The 16,946-nt window shown below is 32.4% G+C and overlaps 2 protein-coding genes across 8 annotated transcripts in view; one reads left to right on the forward strand and one right to left on the reverse strand.

Annotated features, from left to right (window-relative positions):
- Positions 1-16,946, reverse strand: part of LOC141448130 (uncharacterized) — a 63,856-nt gene that overhangs the window by 5,763 nt on the left and 41,147 nt on the right. For 3 of the 7 annotated variants that reach the window (XR_012454858.1, XR_012454861.1, XR_012454854.1), the window contains 2 exons: positions 15,712-15,957; positions 13,157-13,339 (listed from right to left, as the gene is read on the reverse strand). The exons of 1 other annotated variant lie outside the window; for it this stretch is intronic. The gene's annotated coding sequence lies outside the window, so the exon portion shown is untranslated. Of the gene's footprint in view, positions 1-12,301; positions 12,856-13,156; positions 13,340-13,577; positions 13,720-15,711; positions 15,958-16,946 lie in introns of all 7 variants that reach the window. 3 more of the 7 variants (XR_012454855.1, XR_012454856.1, XR_012454857.1) reach the window with 3 other exon arrangements.
- Positions 2,545-16,946, forward strand: part of LOC141448110 (uncharacterized) — a 62,984-nt gene continuing 48,582 nt past the window's right edge. The window contains exon 1 of the mRNA XM_074116187.1: positions 2,545-2,649. Within this exon, the coding sequence (XP_073972288.1) occupies positions 2,638-2,649 (12 nt within the window). The 5' untranslated portion in view covers positions 2,545-2,637. The remainder of the gene's footprint in view (positions 2,650-16,946) is intronic.

Consider the following 16,946-nt stretch of genomic DNA (forward strand, 5'->3'; position numbering starts at 1 on the left):
ATTTTCCTTTTTGTCTATTTTACAAAGTTACATATCTGCTTTACAGATTTTTTAAAATTTGGAATAAGCAATTCTATCATTATAACCTGATAAGATGGTAAGTCGGAACCGTAACTACCACTAGAGAGATCTTTTTAAAGAATGATTATCGTTAAGGTCCCCCAAACCATCCTCAGTAACAACTTTTTTTGAAAAAGCGTTTTGAATAACATAGGAAGGTATTTGTGCGTAAACAGCAAAATTAAACTGCGATTTCATTACATCCTTTTAAGAGGAGTAAGAAAAATAAACTGCGATTTCATTACATCCTTTTAAGAGGAGTAAGAAAAATAAACTGCGATTGCAGTACTTCTAGACAAAGAGGCAAAGATTTTTTAATCGAACGACAACTCATTGATTTAAATCGGTTCACTCATTGATAATTTAAACGATTGCAGTACTTCCTCTTAGTAGGTGCAAGAGCATCAGCAATGTGAGGAGCTTTAACCACTTATTCGAGCTGAATTTTATCAAAATCGGACTAAGCGTTATAGAAATATTGGTAATAATAGTTTTAGAAAGGGCCTTATTTGGGTGGGGCAAACTCCCCTTCTTATGAGGCACGGCGTCGAGACTTTTAAAGTGCAAATCTGTACAAAATTTCGATTCGAATGACATTTCATTCATGAAAATCGGTTCACGTGTCGATAATTTGAAACGATTCCTATAGGAAGTATACTTCCCCTTAACAAGTGTAAGAGCTGATCGCCGCTTTAATGTTACGTAGGGGAGCCCTAACCCTATCTTCCTACCAAATTTTATCAAAATCGGGCCAAGATTTACAGAGTAATTAGTAATAATAATTTTGGAGGGGGCCTTACATAAAGGGGGCTAACTCCTCTCCCATTCGATGTACAGGGTCGAGACCCCCAAAAGGCACATCTACATAAAATTCCGAATCGAATGACACCTCATTCATGAAAATCGGTTAGCGCGTTTAGGCGCTACGTTGTTTACAAAAAAGGTAACAACAACAACAACAAGAACAAGAACATTTTTTGAAAAAGCCGTTTTTGCTCATTTTCGGCAACTTTTTTCTCGAAACCTATTAGATCTGGGTTATTGCAAAAAAATTACAGCTATAAAGGAGGGTTTGCCCTATATTTTAAAGAAAATTTGGGAATTTTATCTTTAGTTGAAAAAGAGAAAAAAATTGTCAAAGTTGGGTGTTTTTCAACGGTACGCTTTTTCGTGCACTTTTTGACGATCAACCCTTATACACCTGTCCTACCGGACAGTTTTAATTTGTAAGTAGATCTAGAGTTAATCAACTTTTCTTTTCTATTATACACGATGATGGACGAACAGTTTAAGAAATCTACATAGAACGCAATTCTTGAATAATAATATTTGGTTAGAAGTAATACAGGAAATGAAAATTAAAAATTGTTTTAGCATAAAACAGTAGCTATCTATTTGTTTCCACTTTATTGTTGATCTACTGCCAATTATCAATTGGATAAGGCAAATGGAAAATCGCAAACAGTACGTGAAGGTTATTTGTATTAGATTCAAATAGACTGTAGTTTATTGATATTCATTACGTTTTGTACATTATTGTCACAATTGTGAGAGTTTTAAAAAGTGGGCATTTTTGTGTGTGAAAGTTTCAAGTATAGTTTTAGAAAATATGGAAAATAAGTTTGTTTTTTCGAATTTTGGTTTATTTATTATTTGTAGAGATTAAGAAAGTTTGCATATTACAGGATGAGTCGCGAGCAAGTGTTTACTTGCTACAGTAATATAACCCTTTTATAGGTTAGGGTCGACTAAAATGTGAAAAGCAATCGCTAGTTTGAGATATAAAACCTCAGGCTGGTGAAACCCAGGGGATAAAATATGAAAAGGGAATTGTGGGAAAATAATAACCCTAAAAAAAAAGAAGTATTTTTTTTTCTACACGACTGTCTACTTTTGTACAAGCTCTTCAAGTCCAAAACTAGAAGCCTTTTTTGAATACAGTGCGGGGACATGACCCGCTTCACGCAATACCTAACTTCATTGAGCCGAGCCATCATTTTCGGAGCCTCAGAATTTATACCTAGAGGCAGCTCTTGGAACGCTGTAATGATTGAAAAATTTCATTCAACATCACTAAGTTATAAGTCACTAAAATTTAGCAACACGGTTCTGAATTGAAAAAATACTAACACCTATCCTGATTATAGGGGTATCTGATCACTAACTACACGAGATAAATCAAAAAAAGCAAACTATAATTAATCTATAACAATTGATGATGCAATTTAAGTAAAGAAATTAGAATGGGATACGTTGTTTTCTTATAATTATGGTTTATCAAAGTAAAAAAAAAATAATAACAAAGGTGTGTTACAAAGACCATAAAATAATGGATCTATGTCATCACTAATTACAGTCAGAGCAAAGTAATAAAATAGGAGTAATAATAATAAATTATATATAAAGGTATGAATAGAAAATCTGTAAAGAGTTAGGCGTCCAAGGTGTGGGTAATGAACTAAGCAGGTGGAAGTAGGGGCAACATCCACTTCTGGAAATCGTAAGGCTTCATTCCATTCGAACTGTAGTGTTGTGATAGTTCATCAAAGTAGGTTTTGTTTTTCTTCATCTTCAGCTATGATACTGCACGTAAGTGGACTTTATTTACTTAATAATTCTTAAGTTTCTATTCCTCTTATCCAGGCGTATACTCTGGAAAATGTTCAAGCTAATAACTGAGACAACAAATAATTGAATATTGTTATTGGTGTTAGGAATTTTTCTGTTAAAATCACAATAAAAGTCGATACACGTCAATAATTATTTTTGGGGGAGGAATAGTCGATTAGGAGTAACGTAACTCGGTTACCATTAATCGAAGACCTATCTTTCTGTGATAAAATTGTAATTGCACCTTCATTCGCTATGCGTTTAACTGTATATACTCAACTAACGATCGTGTACGCGTTATAGATAAAAAATATGAACAATCTTTACTTACTACTAATCTTGTTGGGAATATCGCTGACAAAACGATCTTTATGGTCACCATTTGATTCAGATGAAAAAGCCTGATCTCCCTGGATCTTCTCGGCCAGTGTCATGATAAGACAAAAGGAAATGTTACTTAAATAAGTTTACAAATAGAAGTAACCCGTGGATTAACCAAGACTGCTAACTCAACTCCTTAACAAAAACTTACAGTTTAAAATGTTAAGTATAAGGGTTGATTGAACGCCAAAAGGTACACAAATCAGCGAGTACCCAACATTTCATTAATACTTCATTAATAGTTGAGTAATTCTACTGCATTAATTTTCATTAATAAGTAATTTTTAGAATTTATTAGATGTCACAGACCCTCATGCTGGCCACTTCATTTATAATATTTTTTTGTTATAATTATGATAAATCACATATACGTATTTAGTAAAAATCTATCGAGTAGTTTTCGAGATATTTGAAGTTATAGTTTTTACTTTATAGAACGGAAATAAAATTAAACACAATATATCTCGTTTACTGCTCGATAGATTTTTAATAAATACGTATATATGATTTATCATAATTATAACAAAAAAATATTATAAATGAAGTGGCCAGCATAAGGGTCTGTGACATCTAATAAATTCTAAAAAATAACTTATGAAAATTAATGCAGTAGAATTACTCAACTATTAATGAATCAATACGTGGTTCACAGTGGGAGATATAGAACGGACACAATTTTACAGAATTTCATGACCCACAAAATTTTCAACCCGCAATTTCATACCAATACGTGGTTCACAGTGGGAAATATAGAACGGCCATAATTTTACAGAATTTCATGACCCACAAAATTTTCAACCCTTTATATCTTCTACCTTTTTAGATCTGTGCACAAAATAACTATAGTTTATAATTGAGAAAAACAAAGTGTACAAGAGAACAAAATTCCATACTAATACGTGGTTCACAGTAGGAAATATAGAACGGCCATAATTTTACAGAATTTCATGACCCACAAAATTTTCAACCCTTTATATCTTCTACCTTTTTAGATCTGTGCACAAAATAACTATAGTTTATAATTGAGAAAAACAAAGTGTACAAGAAAACAAAATTCCATACTAATACGTGGTTCACGGTAAGAGATAAAGAACGGCCATAATTTTACAGAATTTCATGACCCAAAAAATTTTCAACCCTTTATATCTTCTACCTTTTTAGATCTGTGCACAAAATAACTATAGTTTATAATTGAGAAAAACAAAGTGTACAAGAGAACAAAATTCCATACCAATACGTGGTTCATAGTGGGAGATATAGAACGGCCATAATTTTACAGAATTTCATGACCCAAAAAATTTTCAACCCTTTATATCTTCTACCTTTTTAGATCTGTGCACAAAATAACTATAGTTTATAATTGAGAAAAACAATGTGTACAAGAGAACAAAATTCCATACTAATACGTGGTTCACAGTGGGAAATATAGAAAGGCCATAATTTTACAGAATTTCATGACCCACAAAATTTTCAACCCTTTATATCTTCTACCTTTTTAGATCTGTGCACAAAATAACTATAGTTTATAATTGAGAAAAACAAAGTGTATAACAGAACAAAATTCCATACTAATACGTGGTTCACGGTGGGAGATATAGAACGGCCATAATTTTACAGAATTTCATGACCCAAAAAATTTTCAACCCTTTATATCTTCTACCTTTTTAGATCTGTGCACAAAATAACTATAGTTTATAATTGAGAAAAACAAAGTGTACAAGAGAACAAAATTCCATACCAATACGTGGTTCACAGTGGGAAATAGAGAACGGCCATAATTTTACAGAATTTCATGACCCACAAAATTTTCAACCTTTTATATCTTCTACCTTTTTAGATCTGTGCACAAAATAACTATAGTTCATAATTGAGAAAAACAATGTGTACAAGAAAACAAAATTCCATACTAATACGTGGTACACAGTGGGAAATATAGAACGGCCATAATTTTACAGAATTTCATGACCCACAAAATTTTCAACCCTTTATATCTTCTACCTTTTTAGATCTTTGCACAAAATAACTATAGTTTATAATTGAGAAAAACAATGTGTACAAGAGAACAAAATTCCATACTAATACGTGGTTCACAGTAGGAAATATAGAACGGCCATAATTTTACAGAATTTCATGACCCACAAAATTTTCAACCCTTTATATCTTCTACCTTTTTAGATCTGTGCACAAAATAACTATAGTTTATAATTGAGAAAAACAATGTGTACAAGAGAACAAAATTCCATACTAATACGTGGTTCACAGTAGGAAATATAGAACGGCCATAATTTTACAGAATTTCATGACCCACAAAATTTTCAACCCTTTATATCTTCTACCTTTTTAGATCTGTGCACAAAATAACTATAGTTTATAATTGAGAAAAACAAAGTGTATAACAGAACAAAATTCCATACGAATACGTGGTTCACGGTGGGAGATATAGAACGGCCATAATTTTACAGAATTTCATGACCCACAAAATTTTCAACCCTTTATATCTTCTACCTTTTTAGATCTGTGCACAAAATAACTATAGTTTATAATTGAGAAAAACAAAGTGTATAACAGAACAAAATTCCATACGAATACGTGGTTCACGGTGGGAGATAAAGAACGGCCATAATTTTACAGAATTTCATGACCCAAAAAATTTTCAACCCTTTATATCTTCTACCTTTTTAGATCTGTGCACAAAATAACTATAGTTTATAATTGAGAAAAACAAAGTGTACAAGAGAACAAAATTCCATACCAATACGTGGTTCACAGTGGGAAATAGAGAACGGCCATAATTTTACAGAATTTCTTGACCCACAAAATTTTCAACCTTTTATATCTTCTACCTTTTTAGATCTGTGCACAAAATAACTATAGTTCATAATTGAGAAAAACAATGTGTACAAGAAAAAAAAATTCCATACTAATACGTGGTACACAGTGGTAAATATTGAACGGCCATAATTTTACAGAATTTCATGACCCACAAATTTTTCAACCCTTTATATCTTCTACCTTTTTAGATCTTTGCACAAAATAACTATAGTTTATAATTGAGAAAAACAATGTGTACAAGAGAACAAAATTCCATACTAATACGTGGTTCACAGTAGGAAATATAGAATGGCCATAATTTTACAGAATTTCATGACCCACAAAATTTTCAACCCTTTATATCTTCTACCTTTTTAGATCTTTGCACAAAATAACTATAGTTTATAATTGAGAAAAACAATGTGTACAAGAGAACAAAATTTCATACGAATACGTGGTTCACAGCGGGAAATATAGAACGGCCATAATTTTACAGAATTTCATGACCCACAAAATTTTCAACCCTTTATATCTTCTACCTTTTTAGATCTGTGCACAAAATAACTATAGTTTATAATTGAGAAAAACAATGTGTACAAGAGAACAAAATTTCATACGAATACGTGGTTCACAGTGGGAAATATAGAACGGCCATAATTTTATAGAATTTCATGACCCACAAAATTTTCAACCCTTTATATCTTCTACCTTTTTAGATCTGTGCACAAAATAAGTATAGTTTATAATTGAGAAAAACAATGTGTACAAGAGAACAAAATTCCATACTAATACGTGGTTCACAGTGGGAAATATAGAACGGCCATAATTTTACAGAATTTCATGACCCAAATAATTTTCAACCCTTTATATCTTCTACCTTTTTAGATCTGTGCACAAAATAACTATAGTTTATAATTGAGAAAAACAATGTGTACAAGAAAACAAAATTCCATACTAATACGTGGTTCACAGTGGGAAATATAGAACGGCCATAATTTTACAGAATTTCATGACCCACAAAATTTTCAACCCTTTATATCTTCTACCTTTTTAGATCTGTGCACAAAATAACTATAGTTTATAATTGAGAAAAACAAAGTGTACAAGAGAACAAAATTCCATACTAATACGTGGTTCACAGTAGGCAATATAGAACGGCCATAATTTTACAGAATTTCATGACCCACAAAATTTTCAACCCTTTATATCTTCTACCTTTTTAGATCTGTGCACAAAATAACTATAGTTTAAAATTGAGAAAAACAAAGTGTACAAGAGAACAAAATTCCATACCAATACGTGGTTCACAGTGGGAAATATAGAACGGCCATAATTTTACAGAATTTCATGACCCACAAAATTTTCAATCCTTTATATCTTCTACCTTTTTAGATCTGTGCACAAAATAACTATAGTTTATAATTGAGAAAAACAATGTGTACAAGAAAACAAAATTCCATACCAATACGTGGTACACAGTGGTAAATATTGAACGGCCATAATTTTACAGAATTTCATGACCCACAAATTTTTTAACCCTTTATATCTTCTACCTTTTTAGATGTTTGCACAAAATAACTATAGTTTATAATTGAGAAAAACAATGTGTACAAGAGAACAAAATTCCATACTAATACGTGGTTCACAGTAGGAAATATAGAATGGCCATAATTTTACAGAATTTCATGACCCACAAAATTTTCAACCCTTTAAATCTTCTACCTTTTTAGATCTTTGCACAAAATAACTATAGTTTATAATTGAGAAAAACAATGTGTACAAGAGAACAAAATTTCATACGAATACGTGGTTCACAGTGGGAAATATAGAACGGGCATAATTTTACAGAATTTCATGACCCACAAAATTTTCAACCCTTTATATCTTCTACCTTTTTAGATCTGTGCACAAAATAACTATAGTTTATAATTGAGAAAAACAATGTGTACAAGAGAACAAAATTTCATACGAATACGTGGTTCACAGTGGGAAATATCGAACGGCCATAATTTTACAGAATTTCATGACCCACAAAATTTTCAACCCTTTATATCTTCTACCTTTTTAGATCTGTGCACAAAATAAGTATAGTTTATAATTGAGAAAAACAATGTGTACAAGAGAACAAAATTCCATACTAATACGTGGTTCACAGTGGGAAATATAGAACGGCCATAATTTTACAGAATTTCATGACCCAAATAATTTTCAACCCTTTATATCTTCTACCTTTTTAGATCTGTGCACAAAATAACTATAGTTTATAATTGAGAAAAACAAAGTGTACAAGAAAACAAAATTCCATACTAATACGTGGTTCACAGTGGGAAATATAGAACGGCCATAATTTTACAGAATTTCATGACCCACAAAATTTTCAACCCTTTATATCTTCTACCTTTTTAGATCTGTGCACAAAATAACTATAGTTTATAATTGAGAAAAACAAAGTGTACAAGAGAACAAAATTCCATACTAATACGTGGTACACAGTGGTAAATATTGAACTGCCATAATTTTACAGAATTTCATGACCCACAAATTTTTCAACCCTTTATATCTTCTACCTTTTTAGATCTTTGCACAAAATAACTATAGTTTATAATTGAGAAAAACAATGTGTACAAGAGAACAAAATTCCATACTAATACGTGGTTCACAGTAGGAAATATAGAATGGCCATAATTTTACAGAATTTCATGACCCAAAAATTTTCAACCCTTTATATCTTCTACCTTTTTAGATCTTTGCACAAAATAACTATAGTTTATAATTGAGAAAAACAATGTGTACAAGAGAACAAAATTTCATACGAATACGTGGTTCACAGTGGGAAATATAGAACGGCCATAATTTTACAGAATTTCATGACCCAAAAAATTTTCAACCCTTTATATCTTCTACCTTTTTAGATCTGTGCACAAAATAACTATAGTTTATAATTGAGAAAAACAATGTGTACAAGAGAACAAAATTCCATACTAATACGTGGTTCACAGTGGGAAATATAGAACGGCCATAATTTTACAGAATTTCATGACCCACAAAATTTTCAACCCTTTATATCTTCTACCTTTTTAGAGCTGTGCACAAAATAACTATAGTTTATAATTGAGAAAAACAATGTGTACAAGAAAACAAAATTCCATACCAATACGTGGTTCACAGTGGGAAACATAGAACGGCCATAATTTTACAGAATTTCATGACCCACAAAATTTTCAACTCTTTATATCTTCTACCTTTTTAGATCTGTGCACAAAATAAGTATAGTTTATAATTGAGAAAAACAATGTGTACAAGAAAACAAAATTCCATACTAATACGTGGTTCACAGTGGGAAATATAGAACGGCCATAATTTTACAGAATTTCATGACCCAAAAAATTTTCAACCCTTTATATCTTCTACGTTTTTAGATCTGTGCACAAAATAACTATAGTTTATAATTGAGAAAAACAATGTGTACAAGAGAACAAAATTCCATACTAATACGTGGTTCACAGTGGGAAATATAGAACGGCCATAATTTTACAGAATTTCATGACCCACAAAATTTTCAACCCTTTATATCTTCTACCTTTTTAGATCTGTGCACAAAATAACTATAGTTTATAATTGAGAAAAACAATGTGTATAAGAAAACAAAATTCCATACTAATACGTGGTTCACAGTGGGAAATATAGAACGGCCATAATTTTACAGAATTTCATGACCCACAAAATTTTCAACCCTTTATATCTTCTACCTTTTTAGATCTGTGCACAAAATAACTATAGTTTATAATTGAGAAAAACAAAGTGTACAAGAGAACAAAGTTCCAGACCAATACGTGGTTCACAGTGGGAGATATAGAACGGCCATAATTTTACAGAATTTCATGAACGAAATAATTTTCAACCCTATATATCTTCTACCTTTTTAGATCTGTGCACAAAATAACTATAGTTTATAATTGAGAAAAACAAAGTGTACATAGAACAAAATTCCATACCAATACGTGGTTCACAGTGGGAGATATAGAACGGCCATTATTTTACAGAATTTCATGACCCAAAAAATTTTCAACCCTTTATATCTTTAACTTCAAATAACTTAAAAACTACTTGATGGATTTTGTTTACATTTTTACATGTATATGAAGACAACTTTTGTCTATAATTGTATAAAATTTCGTAAAAATCTTTCGAGTAGTTAACGAGATATTTAGAGTTAAATTTTCGTTTCGTTTGTAACAGTGAAATCTTTAACTTCAAATATCTCAAAAACTACTTGATGGATTTTGTTTACATTTCACCTGTAAATGGAGCCTACTTTTGTCTATAATTGTATAAAATTTCGTAAAAATCTTTCGAGTAGTTAACGAGATATTTAGAGTTAAATTTTCGTTTCGTTAGTAACAGTGAAATCTTTAACTTCAAATATCTCAAAAACTACTCGATGGATTTTGTTTAGATTTCACCTGTAAATGGAGCCTTCTTTTGTCTATAATTGTATAAAATTTCATAAAAATCTTTCGAGTAGTTAACGAGATATTTAGAGTTAAGTTTTCGTTACGTTTGAAACAGTGAAATCTTTAACTTCAAATATCTCAAAAAATACTTGATGGATTTCGTGTATATTTCACTCGTATATGGAGACAACTTTTGTCTATAATTGCATAAAATTTCGTCAAAATCTGTCGAGTACGAAACGAGATATTTAGAGTTAAATTTTCGTTTCGTTTGAAACAGTGAAATCTTTAACCCTGAAATAAGTTCTAAGATGTTCAATTTCCGAATTCTCCACTCAGTACTTTCTTATTCCCTGGGCCTCATATGGTTCTCATAACTTTTTTTAGCCATATTATTGTTGATCAATAATCTTTCTGAGTGAGTCCCCAGCTTTCACTAGCAAACGTGACTCAATAGTCACCAATCTCAAATTATCCTCTTTTTTTTTCTTTAAATGACCAACTCGCTCGTGCTGTGGAGATCTTAGTATAAACGGACGAAGTCTGAGCTTCTTGCAAGATTTTGTGATTTTTTTTTGTTAATTTCAATCAGAAAGAAAAATTTGATCGAAATAGCTTTACTTTAGTTGCCCCAGCTGATAAAGAAAGTGAAAATAACACTTTATTTGCTGTCAATATTTTCACATATGGGATTAAAGCTATGTTGCCATGATAAAAGCCAGCGAATCTCTGCCTATAGTTAGTTGTTCCTAGGAAGTCAAGCAGTCATTAGAGAGCACTGAACTTTGTACTTTATTGTATATCAGTTTGTACAGAGTTCATGGCGTTTAATACTCTGCCCGCATCTATCTACAGTGAGAGGTCGTTGAAACGGATGTTCTATTTTTATTTTTAATTTTTTTCTAGCGTTTTAACTAGTTTCCTACAATAATGTCTATCATATTTATAATGAACAAAGTTAACCTGGTATTACGCAATATTTTTTTTCGTTCTACACAAAAAATCACTCACCACTAAAATGATGTACTATAAAATAATCTGCTGTAAAAATACACATGTTTCCGCTAAAATTCACACAATTGAATTGCCAAATAACAATTACTTTGATTCGTAGAAGGAAATAAACGGTAGAATTAACCACAAATGTTGAGGAAGCCCTAATACCTCCTTTACCCAAAAGCTAGCGAACATAAAATCACTTTACGTGAAAAACGTTTCAAGCAAAACTGATAAATGCTTGACGAAATTTAGTAAACTTACTTTGAAGAATTCAGCTCGATTGTTTTTCAAGAAAATCGTAAAAGAAAACAAAAAAAAAAAAGTGTTAAAGCAAAAACCTTTCAGGACACGTGCACTTCTAGGAAAAATGGGATCTGCGTGTTGGAATCCAGTACGCTAAGTACTGAGCTACACACTTCTTAAGGACTTAAGTTCAGGACACAGGAAGACCTTATTTTCATGCCTCTTTAAGTAAAAAATTATAACACTTGTCATAAGGTACCTCTTCAAAGATTGCCCCAAAATGTTTCCTTTATAACCAAATTTTTGTGCAGGTGGTAAGTGACCTACAATTCTCTGATAAACACATAATCCCTGATAAACTGTGGACGTAGATCTCTTCCATCTAGCGTAACATATCATTTTCAGCAAGTTTTTTCTCAAAATCTATTAGACATGGGTTGTTACAAAAAATTACAGTTATAAAGGAGGATTTGCTCTATAATTTAAAGAAAATTTGGGAATTTTATCTTTTATAGAAAAATAGAAAAAAATTGTCAAAGTTGGGTGTTTTTCAACGTTACGCTTTTTCGTGCACTTTTTGACGATCAACCCTTAATACAACTGTCCTACCGGACAGTTTTAATATAAAGATTTTGTGATATTTGAAAACTTAATGTTAATTAAATTTACAAACAATACAAAAGCCCAAGAAATGGACAGTAAATATTCATAGGATGAAGTTTCAAATAAATAATTTTACATACGTATACATATATGTATTACATAAGTTCAAACTAAGAAAGTACATAAAATTTCTTGTCCAGGGGGAACGTCATTCTAAATAAAAAAAATAAAAAAACTCTCACTGCTTTGTTTAATTCACTGTCAATGACTTGGTAAGTTTACAATTTGCCTAGAAGTGAAGGTTAAGAAGAATCTCCTGTGGAAGGTTATATAACCTAACCATCCAGACCCAATAATAGAACCCACATATCTACTGAAATTTAGAGAGATTTACAACATATGACCACATTTTATTTGTTATAAGTTTATTTATTTATTTTTTGTTAAGTAATAAAAAAAAAACAAGTCCACAAGGCTAGCTAGTGTAATGTGCTTTAAAATGTCCGCTCTCCACATAAATTACGTTACTTTCACTTCGAAGTAAAGTATTATACAAAAGATGACTGTTATTCTATTTAAGTCTGATATCTATTGTAACTTCTTGGTGGGTATTAATCAGTGCTTTTGGTCAACAAGAATGATTTGGGAATTACTTTAGTTTAGTAAGCGTCTTTTTCAACTCTCTCCAATTCATCTAAAAATAAAAATCAGGACAATCTTCCCAAATTTTCAAGACTTTTAAACAGGAAATAAATATTCATCTTGTGTTGGTTGAGGGTTTTTTTTCTTCCAATGAATTTTTATTTTTCCGCGAATGGATAATTTGGAAAACTGATTTTAGAAAGTTCTGGTCCATCTTTGTGACTTTAGGCTTGACGTGTTGAGATTGAAAAGAAATGCAATCCTATGCAATTACTACAATTACTTCATCTAACTTAATTGCTCTGCGAACCCTTGCAGGATTTTCTTCAGCGCAATGTACCAGAAATCTTTACCTTTGGCCTTCTTTCTCCATTGTCTAATGCTTGAAGGTAAGCCTCTCCAGTTTTTCCAATAATTACTTCATCAGCTGAGCCTAGATTTTTTTTTTTAACCTCCACGACATCCTTCGTGAACTTTCTAGGATGCCTTTTTTTTTCCAGTGACCCAGTTGGGTACGATCGCTTCACCAAACTAAACTAAAAAAGTTATTTTTTCATTAAACTTAGATAATAACAAAATTAAAAATATCTTTTACTTTTCACACATAATTTCTAAAGGAAAGATTCCGATAATGTGTTAAGCCATTTTCTGTCTGGCAGCCCAATATCTTTCATATGGCGTATTCATGCCCTGTAGTGCGCGGGCACTCGTTCAAATGGTTAAAAATAATCGAAGCGTCATTGCACAATGGGCAAATCGGCGAGTCCCTGATACCTATTTTGTAGAGAGGTGTGCTTGTAGATACTCGTGCCCGGTAATTCCTCGGAAGAGCAAGACGGACTGTTTTCTTGGGAGGCGGCCGGTAGGTATCTTATCTTCTAGCAGTGTTGCCCACTGCTTTCCAGCGGCCATGCGCCTGAATTAAAAAATTTAAGCTGAAAGAATAAAAATTCGGGCAATTTTTCATTTTTGAAGCATTCAGTTTATACACGAATGACTTCTTTTGTTTTAATTTATTTCTTAAGCCAGCAGCTAGATACACTATTAGTAACAATGACAATAACTGACACCACCATACACCCACTAACTGAGGGTAGAAGTTACCCAGGGATAGCACTCCCTTAAGCCTCCTTTTTAAAAATATAATTATGAAACCTTTCTTTGTTTTTTTAATTCACAGTTCCTAAATCGAGTTTTTGTTGTACGAGGGGGTACCCAAAAATAACCGGAATTGCGTTGCCGCGCATGGAGCTTATGTAGTACGCATTTCTGCCGCTAGACGTGTATAGCGCAATTCCTTGCCAGTTCAGTCCTGCCTGTGTTGTCTGCCTGGCTTGTTCTGTTCATCTGCAGTGATTGTTTTTACCAGCGCTGTTTTGTTCTTTTTTCGTTTTTTATGATGGCAAGTTTAAGTGAACAACGTGCAGCTCTGAAATTTTGTTTTCTACTCGGCAAAAATGCTGCTAAAAGTGTTTTAATGTTGAAAACAGCTTACAAAGATGACGCTATGGGAAAAACTCAAGTATACGAGTGGTTTACTCGGTTTAAAAATGGCGACATGTCGATTGATGACAAACCTCGTTCTAGACGTCCATCAACTGCCCGAATCGACGAAAATGTTGAAAAAATTCGAGAGCTGGTGTTCACAGACCGTCGACAGACAATTGATCAACTGTCAGAGAGTAGTGGGTTATCTTGGAGCTCGGTTCAGCGAATTTTAACGAACGATTTGGGGATGAAAAGGGTTGCTGCCAAGTTTGTTCCTCGAGTTCTGACTGAAAATCAAAAAGAACATCGAGTTGAAACATGTCGTGCTTTGAAACAACAGCTTGAAACTGATCCAGACTTTCTGTCAAAGGTCATTACTGGTGATGAAGTCATGGTGCTATGGTTATGACGCAGAAACAAAGCAACAGTCGAGCCAATGGAAGACGTCATCTTCACCCCGACCAAAAAAATGTCGTCAAGTCAAGTCAAACATCAAAACAATGCTGATTTGCTTTTTTGATGCCAAAGGCGTAGTCCATTCAGAGTTTGTCCCCCCAGGTCAGACCGTCAATCAAACCTTGTATTTGGAAGTTTTGAAAATAGTGTTCGCCAAAAAAAAGACCCGATTTGTGGCAAACAGGAGACTGGTTCTTCCACCACGACAATGCACCTGCACACACAGCCATCTCTGTTAGACAGTTTTGGGCTAAAAATGGCATGGTTCCGCTGCCCCACGCACCTTACTCGCCTGACCTGGCTCCGTGCGACTTTTTCTTATTTCCACGCATGAAAAAGGGCATGAAAGGTCACCGATTTGACAACATTGAAGAGGTCAAGAAAAAAACGAAGAAGGAGCTGTCAGCCATTTCTAAAGATGACTACAAAAAATGTTTCGAACAGTGGAAGCACCGGTGGGACAAATGAATTAGTTGTAATGGAGAGTATTTTGAAGGGGATAAGGTTGTTCTGTAAAAAATTTGTAAATAAATAGCTTTTAAAAAATAATTCCGGTTTTTTTTGGGTACCCCCTCGTACCAATCCAGAAAATATGAAAAGATTAAATAATATTTCCTGAAATAGAGAAACAAAAAAAAAACCTTTTCACACGGTTATCCAACATGGCGATTCAAGCTAATCAGCTGGCGTGATTCTCGATCATACTAAATCATTTATCTAATGCTCATGTAAGCTCTCTATCTCCAGCAATATTTTGCAATATGACATTAGAAAGAAATTCCAATAGCCCTCGGCAATTTGTTAAATTATTTGCAAATATTTCTCCAGTAAGAATTTATTACTCACGAATTTATTACCAAATAATTGAGGATATAAACTTTAGAATCGTTTAACACAATAAAAGTTAATCATTAGCTAAGTGAAATGTGAAATTAAATAATTTCTTTATTTTTTTATAGCTTACGTTAATAACCAACTCTAAAATCCTTCTCCTTCAGAAATAAACTGATTTTTTTCTCAGAAACTGTTGCTGATGGTAGAACTCCGAAGTAATGGGATAGTGCAGCACGTTTCAAAGTGCAAAATGTCAAGTTCCAAAATATTTTCTTCCGTTATTTATTAAATCTACAACCAAATCTTCTACAGAATTTAACAAAATTTTCCTCTTCAAAGACTTCAATAAATTGTTAAAGCTTTTTTCGGGAAAAACCTGGAAAAATGTAAACTACAATTTTGATTTTCTATAAACGTGGAATTCTAGCTAGGCACTTAATGTCAATAACACTTAATAAATGGTGTTTACATAGAACTAAAAGTGTGACTCATGGAGAAGATTAAAGTTATATTTATGTTATATTTATTTATTTGATTTATAGGACTCACGTCCTGTCTCAAAAACAGTTGGGTACAGCATAAATTAATATAAATATATACAAACATAAGCACAATAAAAAATGAAAGAAACACTTTGAATATGTCATTGAAATAGGTCTAAGGAATAGCTCCTTTGAGGTATTTCATGGTATTTTTTAAGACCTTGGAAATAAGTAAAAAGATAAATAAAATCAAAGTAATTAAAAAAGAAATAAAGTAAAAAACATAAATCAATTTTTCAACTTATTAACTCCTCTCTTAAAGAGAAACATTCACACAGATAACAAAATACAGTTTTCATTGCAGCTCTACTGCACTGAGTTAACACAAAAGGTAAACTGAAAGAAGCTCTGTCCTGATACTTTTCTCGGATACTAAAATATGCTGGACAAACCATGAATATGTGGTACAAATCCTCTTTTAGAACATTACCACATAAAAGGCAATTACTGTTTGAATCTATCCTGTAAGCGCTATTTTTTAATTTTAATGAAAATGTGTATTTATTAATTGTCCTAAGTTGAGCAAATAAACGTGTGTATGAAATGGGTAATTGAGTAAGGAGATATTGTTGCGGGATCGAGCTATGGTTGAATACTTGAGGGTAAAAAATACTACAAGTGGAGCTATGTAGTCTATCCAAATCCTGATTCACAAGAAAGTGTCTATATTTTTCCAAAGTTGGAGAAATCATTCGTGAGAAAACTTCAGGGTCAGATATTCCCAGCAGGCTAGACTCATCAAACTGAACTAATAAATCCTTCAATCGTACAACCCAATTGTACTTAGCAGACTTTCGGGAACAAATAATTTCACTTCCCTGTG

This window comes from Rhodnius prolixus, unplaced genomic scaffold (genome assembly GCF_049639745.1).
Source record: "Rhodnius prolixus isolate KJV_2025 unplaced genomic scaffold, Rpr scaffold_13, whole genome shotgun sequence".
NCBI lineage: Eukaryota > Metazoa > Arthropoda > Insecta > Hemiptera > Reduviidae > Rhodnius > Rhodnius prolixus.